We start from the raw sequence: 17,651 nt of genomic DNA, 5'->3' as shown, positions 1-17,651 counted from the left end.
CACTTAATTGATCTGTATACGTGTCACAGGTCAATTAATTGTACCAGATATGTGCTACGGGTCACTTTAAGTGATCTGTAAATATGCGGCGTGCCACTTACGTGTCCTGGAACTGTGCTGCGCATCACTCAGTCAATCTATAAATATGCCGCAGGACACTTAAGTGATCTAAGAATGTGTTACGGGTCATTTAATTTATCTGAAAGTGTCCCGTGTGAAACAGCTGAGTGCTCTGGAACTGTGCGGCGGGATCACTTCAATGATTTGGGAATAAGCAACGGGCCAGTCAAGTAATGTGGTCAAGTAAGTTTGCGTGATACATATTACCGAATATCTCTTTATTGGCGAATCTTTAATCTGCCCGACAACCCCATTATTCTAAATCAAAGGAAATGCGATTTGATCCCAGAACTCGGTAAATTTTACTCATGAATAAAAATACTGATTACGAGTACACAGTGCATTTCTATTCAATATTTGATGTGATTAAAGTATCCATACGAAATGTCCAATTCTATTATGCATATAAAATCATACGAACGCACAATGAACAGGATTAATAACTGATAAAAAATTTGGAAAAAGACATCTATATGCAATAAATAAAAGAATTCGAAACCTCTCTGTTCGACTTAGGCTAAATGCTAAAAAAACTAAATGGGTTCTTTTTTAATTTAACTAACTCAAGCACAGAGACAGATTTCTTCAAATACTACATGTAACTGTTCATACATTGAAAAAGTACAGCATTATAAATATCTTGGTATCATTATTTCATCTAACCTAAAATGGAAAGATCATACTGATCAAGTTGTTAATAAATTACGAGCAATTGCAACAATGACGTATAAATTAAAGGCTATCATCTCACACCAAAGTTTGAAAGAAGTGTTTTTTGCATGGGTGTTCCCACATATTTTATACGGACTACAAGTTTGGGGGGGGGGAAACATATAAAAATTCAATCTATACTATAGATAATCTTTATGATTGTTTGCGACGTGACATTATACAAACCAACAGTTCTTCACATAATAAAGTAACATTAATCCAATTTAATATACGTCAAGTTTATCTGTATAAAGTTTAGTATTCATGTATAAAAGAATCCTGATTGGTATCCCAGAGTGACTATATACAAAGAAGCATTATGAGATCACAATATTTATATATCATATGCCATTACCTAAAACAACAATTTTCAAAAAAAAAAAAAATCAATGTTTTCTTGCTCCAAGAATATGTAGAGAATTTGATGATATTATTAGACAACATCGATCATTTGATATGTTTAAAAAGGCCATAAAAGATCTTATACTGGAAATAGTAGATATTGAGAGGTTCGTTTCGTTCGATGGTTAATGAAATTGCAAATTAAAAGGAGTAAAATTTTTTTATGTATTTATTATTTTAAGAAAATATATCTGTATTTTGACACATCAGACTATAGCATAACATTTTAAAGCAATATATTTGGTGTGACTTGCCTGCAGCAATTGTAGTAAAATATACCGTTGTATGTTGCCCAGAAATTCTCTATGTAATTTATCAATACGATCCATGGAAGGTTATTTATATCCCTTTGGGTCGAAAAGTGTTTGTCTAAATTTCTTTTTTTTTTGTCTGTTTTGTCCATTGTGCTGTTTGTTTAATTATATATTTAAAAAAAAACACTATGGACTATAGAGCAGGCATTCTCAATTTCTTTTACATTGGCGACACCATTCGAAATTTTAAATGTTTTGCGGCACTCCCGCTTGATTTCTTGGCAACCTGAATTGCCATAACACAGCATTTAGTAATCACAGTTTAGAATAATTTTTATTCCCCGAAATATCTCACGGCATCCGAGTAGGCTGCGGCACCTCCCCCCCCCCTTCCACCTAACACAAGTTTTCTTAACTTTTTTCGCCCACGAAATGAATTTATATTTAATTCTTTAAATAAATTTACAGTGGCAGAAATTTTATAAACAAGATCGATCCCCGGACCCTGGGCTAAGAGTTCGTTGAGCTATCTTCTTTTTTGTTGGAAGGGGGATTCTTTGCTGTGCGCAAGAGGACCGTTAGGCCCCCAGGTTCAGTACCTTTCCCCATACGCACTGTCTTCTACATTTGTACTTGTTACTGCCAAAGTCCGAAGTGCGGTAAATTTCCGAAGGGGTCGGTTGGCCAAAGTCCTCATTGCAGAAAAGATCCGTGGCCAATGCTCGACGTGCTGACGTAAGACGGCCCGGTAGGAGCTAAATCCATTTTTTCAATCGCCAACGCGTGATACATGTCTATATATATAACAGCTATATTAGAATATCTCCATGAGAACAGTGAAATTTCAGAGAAAAAACTATAAAAATTATTATTTAAACATATAGTTTTTTCTCAAAATTATGGGGGAAAAATTATTTCCGCATCGTGACTGCGGTTTGATGTCTTGTCGCAACTAACGTAGACATAATTATCACGACAAAATACTCCACAACTTGACGACGATTCCAAATCGTGTATTTTGTTATTGGACTTTGGCCAGGGAGCTCCGGCCACTTTGCGAACTGGCTGCCCCCATCGCGAATTAGCCAATTTTGGGCTTTTGATAATGAAGGGCTTCTCATAACATACCCATTTTATATTACATTAGAGCTCAATTACGAGGTACATTCGTACTCGTGCATATGTGATTACTAGAGCTCGGAAATTCAGGCAAAACGCCATAAATGTCTATTTTTGCATAATATTTTACGGTTTTTTTTTTGTAAAACGCTTTTTTCGAATTCTCCCTACGATAAATGCCTACTTTGTTTTAAGTTTGTTCATGCATTTCAGAGACCATATTCTGTATAACTTGGATATCTTGTGTATGGAAAACTTCAAAAATTTGATCTTTTTAAAAATCAATCTCTTAGTATTTGAAGATTTAAAACTTAACTCTTAGTATTTAAAGGAAGGTGCCCCAGAATTTTTACCAGTTTTTGCTGATGGAGAAAATTAAACTTATCTTTATATTCCCTTTATTAATTAATTTTTTTCCAGCGTCAGTAGTAGGATGCATAAAAAGTTATTTTATGCATTTAGAATTGAATGGACCGGAGACGCCCTCAGGGTCGTCTCAGCGTGTCTAGGTGCCCAATGCGTGTTTGTATTGTGCAGATCCCGTTGGCATTTTACAGGTTCGTATACTAAATAAATAATAATAATAATTTTCTCTATATACGGGTTCCGCGTCTGGCAAAGCTGAATTGACCTAATCCTGAGGGACCACAAACACTTCATTTTTGGAATGAAATAAATTTAAATCTTGAAATTAATGTAGTTGTTATAAAGTATAATTCATACAGTAGACGGAGTAGGTGCAACCAATTTTCAGTCAGTTCTCGGACATTTAATATCTAGGTTTTTAGTTATTTTTCTTCCTTTGATGCCTTTTTAGCACCTATTTTAAAATTTTTTAGTGCTTTTTGCCTGCCTATTTTGACCATTTTTAGTGCGTAAACTTCCGCGATTACCACGCATGTTTGTAATTACTTCAAGCTCGTCGTTTTCTAAACGCCAGTTGTTTCCACAAAGAACAGATTGCGATATTTTACCTTTTGGTGCGAAATCGATTTAGCGTCCCCATCGATTTGCTTCATGGGAAACAAGAATCGATAAACCGACGAATCACATTGTTCTACAAAAAAGTCGGGATTCACCGGATTTATTAGATTTCTATCCTATTGTGTGTGACGCTCTCTTTTTTTTATTTGCGACGCACAAACACATTAGGGTTATTGATATTTACGTTCGCACTGAAAATATTTTCTAACATCTTTATAACAGCGTCGTGATGCCTTCTTGAACATTCTGTTCGACACCCAACGGCAGCGTTTCTCAAACTGAATGTCGCGGCTCCCAGGGGCATCGTCAACCTTTGTCAGAGGCATCGCAGTGAGCTCGAGATATGGATTTTTGTGCCTATTTATGCTTTGAAATGAATCTTCGACAAGTGAAAATATCTACTAAGCAATATTCTGGGGATCCGCAAAGAGCCTATAGTGTGGCAAAGGAGCTGCGGGTAACAAAAGTTTGAAAACCACTGCACAATGGGTTTTATGAATTCACGTCGCATTCCGTTGTCGGTACAGCGGTGGTCTGATGAAGTTGGATTTTCTGCGGCTCTTCAACTTCGAGGCGCGAATGCGAGCCGGTCTACCATTGGAAAAAGCTTCTCCGCAGAGAGCGCAGTTCTTTATCACGATACTTACTCAACATGAAAATTCAAGCATTTACCATCTTTACTTCAAAGTATGAAAGACAGAAAACGGCACCATCAATAACACGAAAGAAGCACAAGTCTGACAACATAAATTCGTTAGGAGGTAAATATATACAACACATACACAACACATCGTTCCAGCATGTATCGATTCGTTAGAAATTCCGCAAAAGAATGTGTACGAGATGCATGTACGGTTAAGTAGGAGTCTCACGTCGGAATTCATGATGGGAGGTGGAAAGATGTATATGTTACTGCCAAAGCGCGGCCAATTCGCGAAATAGCCGAGAGTTTTGGCCAAAGTCTGATTTGCAGGAGTGATTCAGGCTTTGGCCGGCCAATTCGTGAAGTGGCTGGGGACCCTCTGGAACATGTTCGATGCGCTGATGTAAGACGGTCCGGTAGGTGTCGGATCCCTTTTTTTTATCGCTAGCGTGTGATACATGGCTACATATAGTACCTGTATTGGATTAGCTCCATGTGACGCGACAGAAAAAAAGTGGAATTTGAGAGAAAAAACTATTCATATAATAATATAGACATAGATTTTCTATACAATTTTGAAGAAAATGATTACCTCATCATTGCTTACTTACTTACTAACCGAAACGGCGACCCAGTCCATATTCCGAAGAATTTCTAACCAATAGGTCACCGTCGGGGTAATAAACAGTATAATAGGGGCAGGAAGAGTGTGTGTCAAGAAGGTGTGAAAAATCAAAGTATCGTATCGAAAAATACACGTACGATTAAAAGCAAAGGCTGCTGGGAAAAAATTTAAATTGCTTACAAAATTGGGTATGCATGAAATTACATCTGGCACCACCGGAAAGGGGGAAAAAGTGCGTGACATATATACTGTACAAAAAGAAAACTACACCGAGATGCAACCTGCGGAAGGAACAGAAAATTAGCGGCCAGGGGAAGAACCCACACGCAGGTCCGCCGCACTTCAAATATCCAACACTACACCACTTCATGAAAATATATAAAAAACAATCCACTTACAAATTATATGAACACATAAACAGCCGGGGGAAGCACCACGCACTCCCCAGTTCATCAGAATAATAGAATAATTTGTGGGGTGTGAATACAATGGTCGCATTATGCACAGTTACAGGACGGAATACATGTACGCGAAGCGTCTCAAAATTACAAAAAGAAAAAGAGTGAGAAACGGGTTTGTTAACACCTCATCATGGTTGCGATATGAAGGTTCCAAAAGTAACGTGGACATAATTATTATGGAAAAAATACTCCAAATGGCGATGACCCCGAGTATTGCCTTTTTCTTTCGGACTTTGGCCAGGATTCTCCAGACATTTCACGAACTGGCTGGTTAAAGCCCGAAATTTGGACATTCGCCGGGCAATATTCAACGAAATTGGCCAATTCGCCAGCTGATCGATTTTGGGCTTTGGCAGTAACGTATGCATACTGTAACAACTGAATGCTTCCTGACCCACCGCTCTTGGGATGCTTCATATAATACAATTTCAATACAATATCAATGGATTTCCTGAATGATATTCGATGTAGTTGTCGAATCACACTTCGCCAATAGTCCCTTGGGGCTACATAGCGTATGTATTATATGTGTGTGTGCTTTGTGTCGTGTAACATATGTTTGTATTTGTATATTGTAATTTGCTGTTTGTTCGTTTTAATTTAAAAAAAAAATCATTTGCAGAGAGTTATGTAGCTCACCTTTCTTTGTTTTTTGGCAGCCGCAGCCGAAGGTTTGCTGAAATCGACGTCATCCGGGGACATCTACTCGTGCGTCAAATGCGACAAGATGTTCAGCACGCCTCACGGCCTCGAGGTTCACGCGAGGAGGTCTCATAGCGGCAAGAGGCCGTTCGCCTGCGAGCTCTGCAACAAGACCTTCGGCCACGAGGTCAGCCTCAGCCAGCACCGGGCCATACACACGGCCGAGAGGACGTTCGAGTGCAAGCAATGCGGCAAGTGCTTCAAGAGATCTTCGACCCTGTCCACTCACCTGCTTATACACTCGGACACGAGACCTTATCCTTGCCAGTACTGCGGCAAGAGGTTCCACCAGAAATCGGACATGAAGAAGCACACCTACATACACACAGGTAAATTTCATGCGTTAAAAAAAATTCTATCTTGAAGTAAATATCAATCACAGAGAAAAATTTCTCGAACATGATCGCGCAGACATTTTACCTTATGGATAAGGTAATAAGACGCCTACATTTAACCGGACAAACTCATCGTCCTCCACGTCGCCAAACTAGTTTTTTATAATCGTTAAAAATAGCAAGATAGGGAGAAGCGATTGATACGTGATATCGCACTTTGCGCAAAATGGTGAATAAGCCAGCTTGGGTTGTCAAGGAACCTTAATCCTTTTTAAGCGGAAATTAGAAATCACTAAACTTCTCTTCGGAATGCCATACCTTTTTCTTTAATGCAGCAGGCTTTCTTCAGATTTTCAGCAGGTGCAGACTAAGGGGTATAGAGAAAAGTTTTCCATTGAGAAATCAGCTTTACAGAATATCTGGGCTTATCAATTGTCGAGACGAGATATCTCGTCATTGCCGCTCAAGATTAGAGGGCGTTTTTCAACCACGCCCCGTTACGCCGACCATTATCAGAAAGCGACCCTGACAATCGCTCAAATGTAGACCAGCATATCAATGGGAGTTCTTGACATCTACTGAACGATACACGAACTTCCTAAACATTGATCTCAGGAATTTCTAAGGAATTGGATCATGCGAGAACGTCATGGGTGTGTGCGTATGAGTAGCCTTAACATATCTATGTTGTCAGAGTTATGCTTGTTTCGTTTTATACTGGTGCCGTCATCTGTTTTCCATGTTTTTCGAAGTGAAAATAGGAAATACCTGAATTTTTCATGTAATTTATCATGTTGGAAAGTCTGTCTCTTCTGAGAAAATACTATTTTCCAAATGGGAGAGCGGTTCGCATCCGTACCTCGAATCGATCCGTGCCTCCAAAACTGCAGGAAACCATTTTCAGCCGAGGACTACTGTGCCGCGGGTGGGCCGCTGTGGTGGTCGAGTGGTCATAGTGACGGACTCGCACCGCGAGGATCCGGGTTCGAACCCCAGTGGTGGGCGGCTGAAGTTGTTTTTCTGTGGTTTCCAACTTCAAGGCGCGAATGCGAGGCGATCTCCCCGTAAAAAAGTCTTGCCACAGAGAGCAACAGGCCTACAACGTTACAAATATTCACTCCGTACATTTCACTCGCAATTTGAAGTATAGATGGCAGCACTGAAATATCAAACACAACACTAGCTACACACTCAGACTGTTGGGTGCACTCACTTTGCCCCAGACTCTGCCACGAAGCTGGGCTGGAAGAGATCTCGGGAACGGGATAAGTCCGGTGGCAGAGCCCCTGGCGTTCATTCAGGTGCAGCGGGTGGGGTTTGAATCTGGATCCTTGAGATGCGTGTGCAGCGCAATGACCACACGACCGCACAGTGGCAAAAGTGCTGTCAGTAGATCTGAGGTGCTCGCGAGCAATAGGTCCCAGATACCTCTTTTAGATGAATAGGCATTATTATAAATCCCAAATATTATCATTAATGGAGCCCCCGTGTAAACGAATTTGGCTCCTTCCAGCAACTATGTACAGCGCAATCTTAATAGTCTGAATCCTTCTGGTCTTCTATCACATAAACTTATTCTTGAAATCGGAGCACCTATAAAGCGTTCGAACTCCACCGTCACCACAGTGGTGGTGGAAAACCACCGAGCTGGTTTTCTGTGGTTCCCAAATTTGAGGCCCGAAAGTGAGCCGTTCTCCAGGTTAAAATGTCTCGACACAGAGCGACGGGCCTACAACTATAGTTATTAAATCATTGTACTTCACTCGTGGTTTGAAAAATTTTGATGGCAGATGGCAACGGGCTATGGCAGGCATTGCACAAGGATAGACTTCACATTGGGTTCACAGCACAAACATGCACAGCCTCCAGCATGACCTGGGTATACTTACTGGGTATACATAGACCACATGCTTGTACCTCTTCATTGAGACAGAGTTGCGGGCCATTATCTGGTTAGGAGGAGGAAGGGTACCTACAATACTATATACAAATCTTAATCCCCGAATTTGTGCAATGGAGCTAAACTAGAGATAGTTTTCATCGTAAGAATACCGTTAATCGCAACAGAATATCCGTTATACAAATACAAATACATCGCCACAACAGGCAAAATGCCCAACGAGGTGGCTGAGAAAAAGATTCCCAAAAAAATGAAAAATGGACGCCATATATTTCAAAAATACAGCAACCCAATTAAAAATGCAATTAACACAAATTATAAACAATATATACACATAAAATATTATACAACGCCCATAAAGAATACTTATGATTGTCTTATTCTAAGAATGGATAGCTTCTCGATTTACCCCAACATGTTTATCGTATTTCTTTTTAAATGTGTCAATTGTGTTACAATTTACTACCTCCTCAGCTATTCCATTTATTAACAACCCTATTAGAGAAAAATTCCCTGCGACACCATAACCTTGCATTGTCCCTCACCAATCGATACTGGTGTCCCCCTTGTAAAAGCAGTCGATTGGCGGTGTTCTAAAAGTTCATGGTCCATCCTATCCATCCCATTGAAAATTTTGAACACTTGGCGATTATATCTCGCCGACACCTGTGTTCATCCAATGTAAAAAATATTCAAAAAAGGAAGTCTTTCTTCATATCTCAAGCCCTTTGTGTCAATAAGGACACGCGTTGCTATGCACCCCTCAACCAAATGTATGTCCTTCTGTAGGTCCAAGTCCATGTCCTTCTGTGACGTTTTGGAGACCATTATAGGTCTCCAAAACGTCACAGCATACCCTAGTCCAGGACGAACTAAGCCTCGGAAAAGTGAATGAATGACTTTGGGAGAACATGAGGAGCCCTTTTTGAAAATGAAACCAATTTTATTCGTTGTTTTGACCGCCGCTGAGCAATGTTCAGAAAACTTACGCTGCTTGTCAATGAGAATTCTCAAATTGGTGACCCTAGTTGCATCTGGGATAGCGACACCATTCAACTCGTAAGATAAACGTGGGTTGTTCGAACCGAAGTGAGCGACCATGCACTTGTCTATGCTAAACGTCATGCTCCATTCATTTGCCCATGCTGCAATCCTGTTTAAGTTGGTCTGGAGTAACTTCTTATTGTTCTGATTCCCGATTACCCCCATTAGCTTCACATCATCTGCGAATTTGCTAGTAATCCCATCGATACCCTGATCGAGTATATCGATACAAAGTGAAAAAAGTATGGGGCCAAGGACACTTCCTTGAGGAACTCCACTTGTGACACCTGTCCAATCAGAGAATTCCCCGTTCACCATAACTCGTTGTGACCTATCTCGTAACAACGATTCTATCTAATTCAGCAAGTTGCCCCCAATCCCAATCTCGTATAAACGCTTCCAGAGTTTACCATGTTGGACCCAATCGAATGCCTTCTGGAAATCGAGGTAACCAACATCTACATTTTTGCCCTTACCCAAAACCTTGGTCGCGTGATCATAGAAGCAAAAAAGATTAGTCACACATGACGTCCTCTTCCTGAACCCATGCTGATTATCCGACAATACATTCTCGTCTATCCACTTCACAAACTGCCTTTTGATGATAATTTCCAAACTTTTCGAGAGGGAGCTCGTCAAACTCACTGGACGATAATTAGACACCACCTCTCTACTACCGTTCTTAAATATCGGAACAACGTTAGCCAGTTTCCAATCTCTCGGGACGATACCCTCAGCAACACTACTCCTGAATATCTGTGCGACTGGCCCCAACAATTCATTAGCACCTTCCCTGAGAACCCTGGGATAGATATCATCTGGTCCTGGTGCTTTGCTTGCACATACATTTATTAGAAGATTTAGGACCTCCACGTCTTCTACTTGAATATCGTTGAGGGTTTTATTACCCCATGCAACACCCGTATATCGAATATCATTATCTCCATTAAAAACCGACGCGAAAAAGTCATTGAAAGCACTACACATGCCTACATTGCTCTCTACCTTAGAGCCTTCTATCGAGAGGGGGGCCAACTGTCCCCTTACATCCATTATTGACGTATCGAAAAAATGATTTTGGGTCAGAGCCAATGTTATCTGCCAACCTAGATTCAACTTCCTTTTTACTATCTCTTATCGCTTTCTTCAACACTCTTCTTTTATCAGTAAACAATGATAGGTCACCTCGTCCACTTTTATACTCTCTGAATGCTCTTTTCTTTTCAAGATAAAGGTTACGCACGCTATCCGTGAACCATAGAGGGCGTGATGTACAAACACGCTTTTTCCGAACAAAGGGTATGACGTCGTGCAAAACAGAGGACAGCTTCGCACTAAATTCTTCCCATTGACTTACCACCCCTACTGATTCCAATCGGTCTTTGAAAACTTCCGCTAACCTTCTTCTCAAAACATCAAAGTTAGTTCTCCGAAAACAAGGAACCAGTCTTTTGTTATCAACCTTACCCGAGGAAAAGTTAAAGTGAAATCTGACGATACGATGATCACTGGAAGAAAACTCTTCCCCCACCGAAACATGTTCAACTAGATCCTCAGAACTAGTAAGAACTAAATCTAAAATAGCAGTACCCCTAGTGGCTTCTGATACAAAAGATGATCGAGCACTAACTTAAGAAAGTCTCTTTCATACTGATCTCTAGATGAAAAGTTCTCCCAATCAATACCTGGGTAATTGAAATCCCCAAGTATGATAACCCACTTACACATATAGGAAATTCCATCATGAAATTTAGCGATGTAGTTTGAATCCCTATTCAGTGGATTGTAACAAACCCCAATAATAAGTTTATGATGTCTTTTGTTTTCAAGCTCAACCAATATATGACTTGCAAACGGTTTCCGGGTTATTAGGCCATGGTCTAGGAGATTTTCTTCCTGACGTTTCGCCCACATCTGTGGCAGGCATCATCTGAGGTTAATTCGACGTAAGTCTCCGCGGCAAGCGGTCATCGACTTGTTCTCTATATGCATTTCTGAGACTTGATCGGCCGCAGAAGAACCGCATTGGTTGGCTTGTGTGGATGTGTTGTGCGCCGATTGGTTGCAAGTGGTGTCTGGCGACGATTGGCTGTCGAGGTCATTTTCTCTCTGGCATTCATCGGGGGCACATCTCAACTCTCTGCGGCGCTGAAGTACCGGGATCCAAGTTGGATGCACCTTCATCGTCTCCTCCTTTCGATTCATGTTGTGGTGCTTGAATATTTCAATGGCTTCTCTATGAAGACGAGCATGGTAGTGCACCTCCGACGATATTACCTCGGTCTTTTCAAATTTAATTTTGTGGCCGGTTTCCCACATATGTTCTGCAACGGCTGAACTTTCCGTTTTACCCAGGCGGCAGTTCCTCTGGTGTTCCTTTATTCTTGTAGCAGTACTTCTTTTTGTTGTTCCTATGTATACTTTTTCACACGAGCATGGAATCCTGTAGACACCTGCCATGCACAGCGGGTCTCTCGGATCTTTTGCCGAACGTAGCGATTGTGCTAAATTTCTGGTGGGTTTGAAAATGGGCTTGATGTTGAACTTTTCCAAAACTTTACCGATTCGATCGGTGACCTTCCAGATGTAAGGTAAGTAGGCTTTGGCTCGGGGTTCCCGATTTCCTTCGTTACTATTGTTGTTACTTTCCAGGCGCGGTCGTATGGCTCTTTGAAACTCTTTTACCGAATAACCGTTAGCTTTGAAGGCCTTCCGTAGATGGATCAGTTCTGTGTCGAGATGTTGCGGCTCACAGATACGGTTAGCACGGTTTACCAGTGTCTTTATCACGCCTCTCTTCTGTCTCGGATGGTGGTTGGAGTTTTTGTGGAGGTACCGGTCGGTATGCGTCGGTTTCCTAAAAACGCTATGCCCTAAGCGGTTGTCGTCAGTTCTGTTCACCAGAACATCCAGAAACGCTAGTTGTGAATTTTTCTCCGTTTCCATTGTGAACTTTATAGCTGGGTGAATGCTGTTGAGATGTTACGTAGACGATACATTTGTGTTATGGCAGCATGGGGACCTCGAACTACAAAGATTCATGGAACATCTCAACAGCATTTACCCAGCTATAAAGTTCACAATGGAAACGGAGAAGCCTCAGACAATATTTCAACCCACATGGTTTCATTATCACTTCTCTGCACGTTACACTCTCTAGCCTTCAAGCATGATTTCACGTATATCAACACTCCACCCCCTTTCCTATCCGATCTATTTCTCAAAAAAGTATCGTATCCTGAGATGTGTAAGAAAGATTTATCCCCATCGTTTGCCCAAGATTTTGTAATGGCTATAAGATCTAGGTCTTCCACAACTGTCATAGTTTCTAAAAAATCTTTCTTATTACCCAAGCTCCTGGCATTTATTAGCACACATTTTAATTTGCCAGGTGATTTAGTGGCAATCGAGAAGCCATCCAAGTCAGAGGTGGGTAATTCCCCGTCAGTACTGTTGTAATTATCATTAACTAAGTTCGAGTTTGAGAGAATACAGTTCCCTCTCAAGTTGTGCTTTGTCATGAGTATTAATAAATCTCGAAGAAAACGTTATTAGAAACGGCAGAGATCGACTTCAGCACATGGACATCGCACATGGACTGTTCTATGTCGCATGTTCCAGTGTGAGCTCTGCAATCTTAGCCCCGAAAGGCACCACCAAAAACGCGGTTCTCAAAGAGGTACTCTGGTAAATGAAACTCAATTTTTACGTGAATTTTTATAGCTTAGGAATTTTCAGATTAAGAAATCCGCGCGAGCGGGTAACAGCTGGTCGTGTCATAAAACTACCGATAAAAATCAGCGGATTGTGGCAAATCTGAAAGGACACTCTGCGGATGACTCTTGTCATATCGCACACAGATAACAGCAGCAATAAATACCGGCAACGAATAATGTCGTGGAAGATATAATTTCCGCTCTCATCATGTCAAAATATCTCTTCATTTGAACGTGGTCAACAAGCCGGCGGCGGCCCAAAAAAAAAGGCCCCTCTCTCTACTAATTTTCCTAAAAACATTCTCTCTCTCTTTTCCATGGCCGACTCTTTTTTTATGAATCTGACTGCCGAAGCCTCAGCTCCACTCGAATTATTAGTATTATTATCATGATTATGACGATAAGGCTCTAGATATATATACACACACACACTGAGCGAGAGTGTGTTTTGTCATTTCCTGTTCAAAACTGGTTAATTGAGAGTGTCCGCAGATTCTTCCGCCATGATTCAGTATTTTCTGAGTTGGCGCCTGTTTCATCAGCCATCGTCTGCTCGCGATGACGCAAAAATGCCCTTCATTCCCCCTCCCCCGTTCTCTGAATCGCCGTGTGTATTGTATGTTAGGAGGGGAAGGTTTGGTAATCATTGCCTTCGCTCTCCATTATCTTCGCGGACCTATGCGATATTTGTGTGTGTAAGGATGCTGTAAAAACCTTCTCCCGTTCTATTCTTTTTGATAAGCAAACTTAACAACGCGGTTAATCATTGCAATATTGCTTGTGTGGGTGGGATGAGACGACGACGACTAATGAGTGAAATGAACAGTCGTAATGGCGTCGAGATGGAGCTCCAGACACAGGAAGTGCCGTCCAGTGTTAATCTGAATCTCTCCTCGACCAGCGAGTACAATCAACCAATTTGCCGATTCCCGATTTTAAAACGGTAATAAAAAGGAAAGACCTTTTGTTCTTTTTCGTTCCCTATAATTACTGTAGCTACGAGTTGAGGAAAGACCTGCAACGCCGTACATTTCCATCTGGTCGCGACATATTTTGTGCATGGAAGAATGGTCATTACATCAACGAGTAGAGCCCTGTACAATCTTGCACTTTTATACAGTGGAATCTCGTTTATACGACGTTCAAGCGGCCCAGTCAAAAAGTCGTATAAATGTGTAAGTCAAATAACTGGGAATATTTAAAGGGGAAAAAAGACTTCTCTCCCCCCACAGACATACAGAATATTATAAAATTCAATGTGTTTTAGATTGCATCTCCAATTCTCTCATAAAAAAATATAATTTCAATCAGACTTGAGGGGAAAAAATTAAATCACATTTCAAATCACTTAAAGAAATAAAATTTAGCAGAACCTTATCTTTTTGGGACACGATATTGGGTAAAAAATTGAAACAAAATCTTCTTGATTTGGAAAAATTTCCCATCTGGGACATTTTTGGCAGTAGATGATTCGCAACCAGCAACTTTTTTGGTCTTTGATTTTGTTTCAGTGCTTTATAATCGTTTTCAAAGATTACAAAGAGATATTCAACTGTTTTGCAAGATCAACTTTCGCCATTAATTTAAAATGTTTATCGAATTCTTCCAACTTTGTTTTCTTTAGAGAAAGTGCATTTCGTTTTCTCGACATTACTAATGGCGGATTCGATACGGCCACCAAGCAAAGCAAAGGAACGAAAGGAAATTCTGCAGCAAATTTGATCGAAAGGACTTACTGTGTATGTGTATCGTATCTATTTCTTATCGGCAGACCTCTACCCTCCAAATGCTTACAATGTGTGGACTTCCTTACTCTCTGGGGATAACGCTGAAAACATTGGGAGAAAAAAAATTCTGGAAGGACATACATGGCCGTCAAAACAATTCAAAACTGTTTCTTCGGGGTTCGCCACGTCTGCGTATTCTCAGAAACAAACAATAAACAAATCACTTAAGTTGTCCTCTCTAAACGGCCATCAGCCAGCTCGCTAGCTATTTTCCTATACGACAGCAATCACCCTAAAGTTTGTGGTGGCAATATGCAGCAACGCGTTTTCACTGCATACAAAAATTGTGCTCATTTGAGGGATATAAATTACGTTTTTCAAAAGATTCGGAGTTTGAATAGAAGTGAAAATGTCGAATAATTAAGGTTTTGCGTCGAATAAATGAATTATTTCAACATTAAAATGTATAGGAACCAATCGCGACCGAAACCAAACGTCGTGTAAACGTGAAAGTCGTATAACCAAGCGACGTATAAATGAGGTTCCTCTGTATTGTGTTTTTTGTCGCAAAGAATGCTGCTGAACCACTAAGAAATGCTCTGAAAAACACAAAACAAGACAGGTTCGATTCCAAGTCCACAAATGTTCTGAGCGGCTGCCAATATGAGATGTACAGGGTGTCTCGTAAATTCATAAATAGTTTAAAAATTTATATAATTGAAGGAATTGGTATATTTGAATGCGGTTTGTAAAAAGAGTTATTCTCAGTGTATAAGCTTGTATATTTCTCCTCAGTGTATATCCTCCTTATATTCCTCCTCATGAAGGAGGATTTTTTTTTGGTATGGAAAAAATTTTAGTTCAAATTTTTGTTAGAGGGTGCTGTACGTAAGCAAGGCAGGAGTGATTGGGCCCGAACCTTTCTTTAATCTCTTCTGTATCCGAAACGTTCGTAAAGCTTCAGTCGGCGATTTATGGGTGAGGTAAAACATTTTCACCTATAGTGTTTTATCCACCAATGTCAACAACATAATGAAAACTTTAAGTGAGCGCCAGTAACAGGAAAATTAATAAAAGAGCTGTTAATCGCACACATTACATTTTATAAGACTCTGATTTGCGTACTTTTTTCGTGTAGGGGTCATTCAAGTATTACGTCAGCATCGATGGGGGGGGGGAGGGGGTTTCTGATTTACTGACTTTTAATGACAAGGGGGAGGGGAGGTTTGGATGATGTTTACGTCATCAACCCCCCTTTATGAAGATATGAAATATTCTTAATGGCACCTTACTCGGTGCGCCAAAAACGGAAAAACCTTTCGATATTTATCGGGCACCTGAACTAACATTCTCCCTTTTGATAAGTCCCCTACAGAGCCACTTTAGTGATCTCTACATGTTTCACGGATCCTTCAAGTGCTCTGGAAATGTGTCCGGGCCGCTTAAGTGCTCTGGAACTGTGTCACGCCTCACTCAAGTGATCCGTAATTATGCCACGGATTACTTAAGTAATTTGGGAATGTTCCGTTGGGTAACTTGAGTGATGTAGAACCACACTAGGGGACGCTTAAGTGCTCTAAAACTGTGCCACATGTCACTCAAGTATCATATCTAATCAAATCATCTCTAAATGCACCACGGATCGTTTAAGTGTTCTGGAATGTGTCGCGGGTTGCTAAAGTGATCTTTGAATGTGCCACGGGCCTACTTCAGTGATCTGAAAATGTGCCACGGGCCACTTGAACACTCTGGAATTGTGCCACGAGTCATTTAAGTGGTTTGTAAATGTGCCGCTTAGTTTATTTTACAAAATTAGGTTTGAGGGGACAAGCCACATGAGATAACCTTCAGGGTCACATTTGGTCTGCGGGTCAAGGGTTTACTATCTCCCGCGTACGTTTCTCATTCCACCAATATGTGTTAGGAGGTAGGGGGCAGTGCTGGCGAAATTTTGCTGACAAGGGGGAGGGGTCAGAGTTTTGCTTACTTTTGCTGACGGTGGGGGGGGGGGATTTCAAAAATGGCTAAAAATTTGTTTACGTGATACTTGAACGGCCCCGTAGCGTCGATCGTCTATTGACAAAAATTTGAACTAATTTTTTTTTCTTTTCCAAAAAAATCCCCCTTCATGAGAATAACTTTTCCGCGAGAAATGTACCGATTCCTTCAATTTTTAAGAATTTTAAAAATAATTACGAATTTATAGGACGCCCTGGACAAGTTGTGCGTAAACGATTCGGTCGATACGCCTGTAGATTTGGTGTGCTACAGATTTAACGAAAATTCGTTTTGCTGTTATCTACTCTTGAGCGACTGAAGACAAAATTTCCCACTTCTGACATGCAACTGTGTTTGCCGCTGTGGTGGTCGAGTGGTCATAGTGAAGACAAAATTATTACCCGTGCGAGACTTTTTATTCTTCTCCGGCGTATAAGCCGCATCAAGTAAACTCGTAGATTTATACACGCCATGAGTAACATTGTGAGGTATAACGCAGGTAATTTATTCGTAAACGCTTATATGTTCCCCAACTTTTTCATAAATTTACTCGTACTGCATTAATATCTTGTTCCCTATGTTCCCGGCTAGAGGCAATGCGTAAAAAATTAGTTTTCCACTGAAAATTACTCCATTAAATACATTCAATTCGAATGAAATCAAAAATTTATTAATTTTCGACATACAGAGATTTAGATTAGTTTTTTTAAAACATATATTTACATGATAATTAATGAATAAAATAATAAAATATATAAAACATACGACATGAACAGAAACATTAAAAAAAAGACACATATACAATATCAACGAGACAAAATTATCAATGTCAAATAAGAAAAAAAAAACCAAACATTAGAAGATAAAAAATCAAGACCGAAAACAACACAAAAAAAGTTCTTAAAGCATG

General features: G+C 40.3%; 1 protein-coding gene across 1 annotated transcript in view; it reads left to right on the top strand.

Moving 5' to 3' along the window:
• Window positions 1-17,651, top strand: part of LOC149081591 (uncharacterized) — a 132,390-nt gene that overhangs the window by 47,544 nt on the left and 67,195 nt on the right. Inside the window, exon 4 of the mRNA XM_089236989.1 lies at window positions 5,979-6,350. Within this exon, the coding sequence (XP_089093115.1) occupies window positions 5,979-6,350 (372 nt within the window). The remainder of the gene's footprint in view (window positions 1-5,978; window positions 6,351-17,651) is intronic.

The sequence above is a fragment of the Pholcus phalangioides genome, unplaced genomic scaffold (genome assembly GCF_987345545.1).
Source record: "Pholcus phalangioides strain wild (caught in Gottingen) unplaced genomic scaffold, Ppha-v1.0 ptg000009l_1, whole genome shotgun sequence".
NCBI lineage: Eukaryota > Metazoa > Arthropoda > Arachnida > Araneae > Pholcidae > Pholcus > Pholcus phalangioides.
This window is presented reverse-complemented; position numbering and strand designations above follow the sequence as displayed.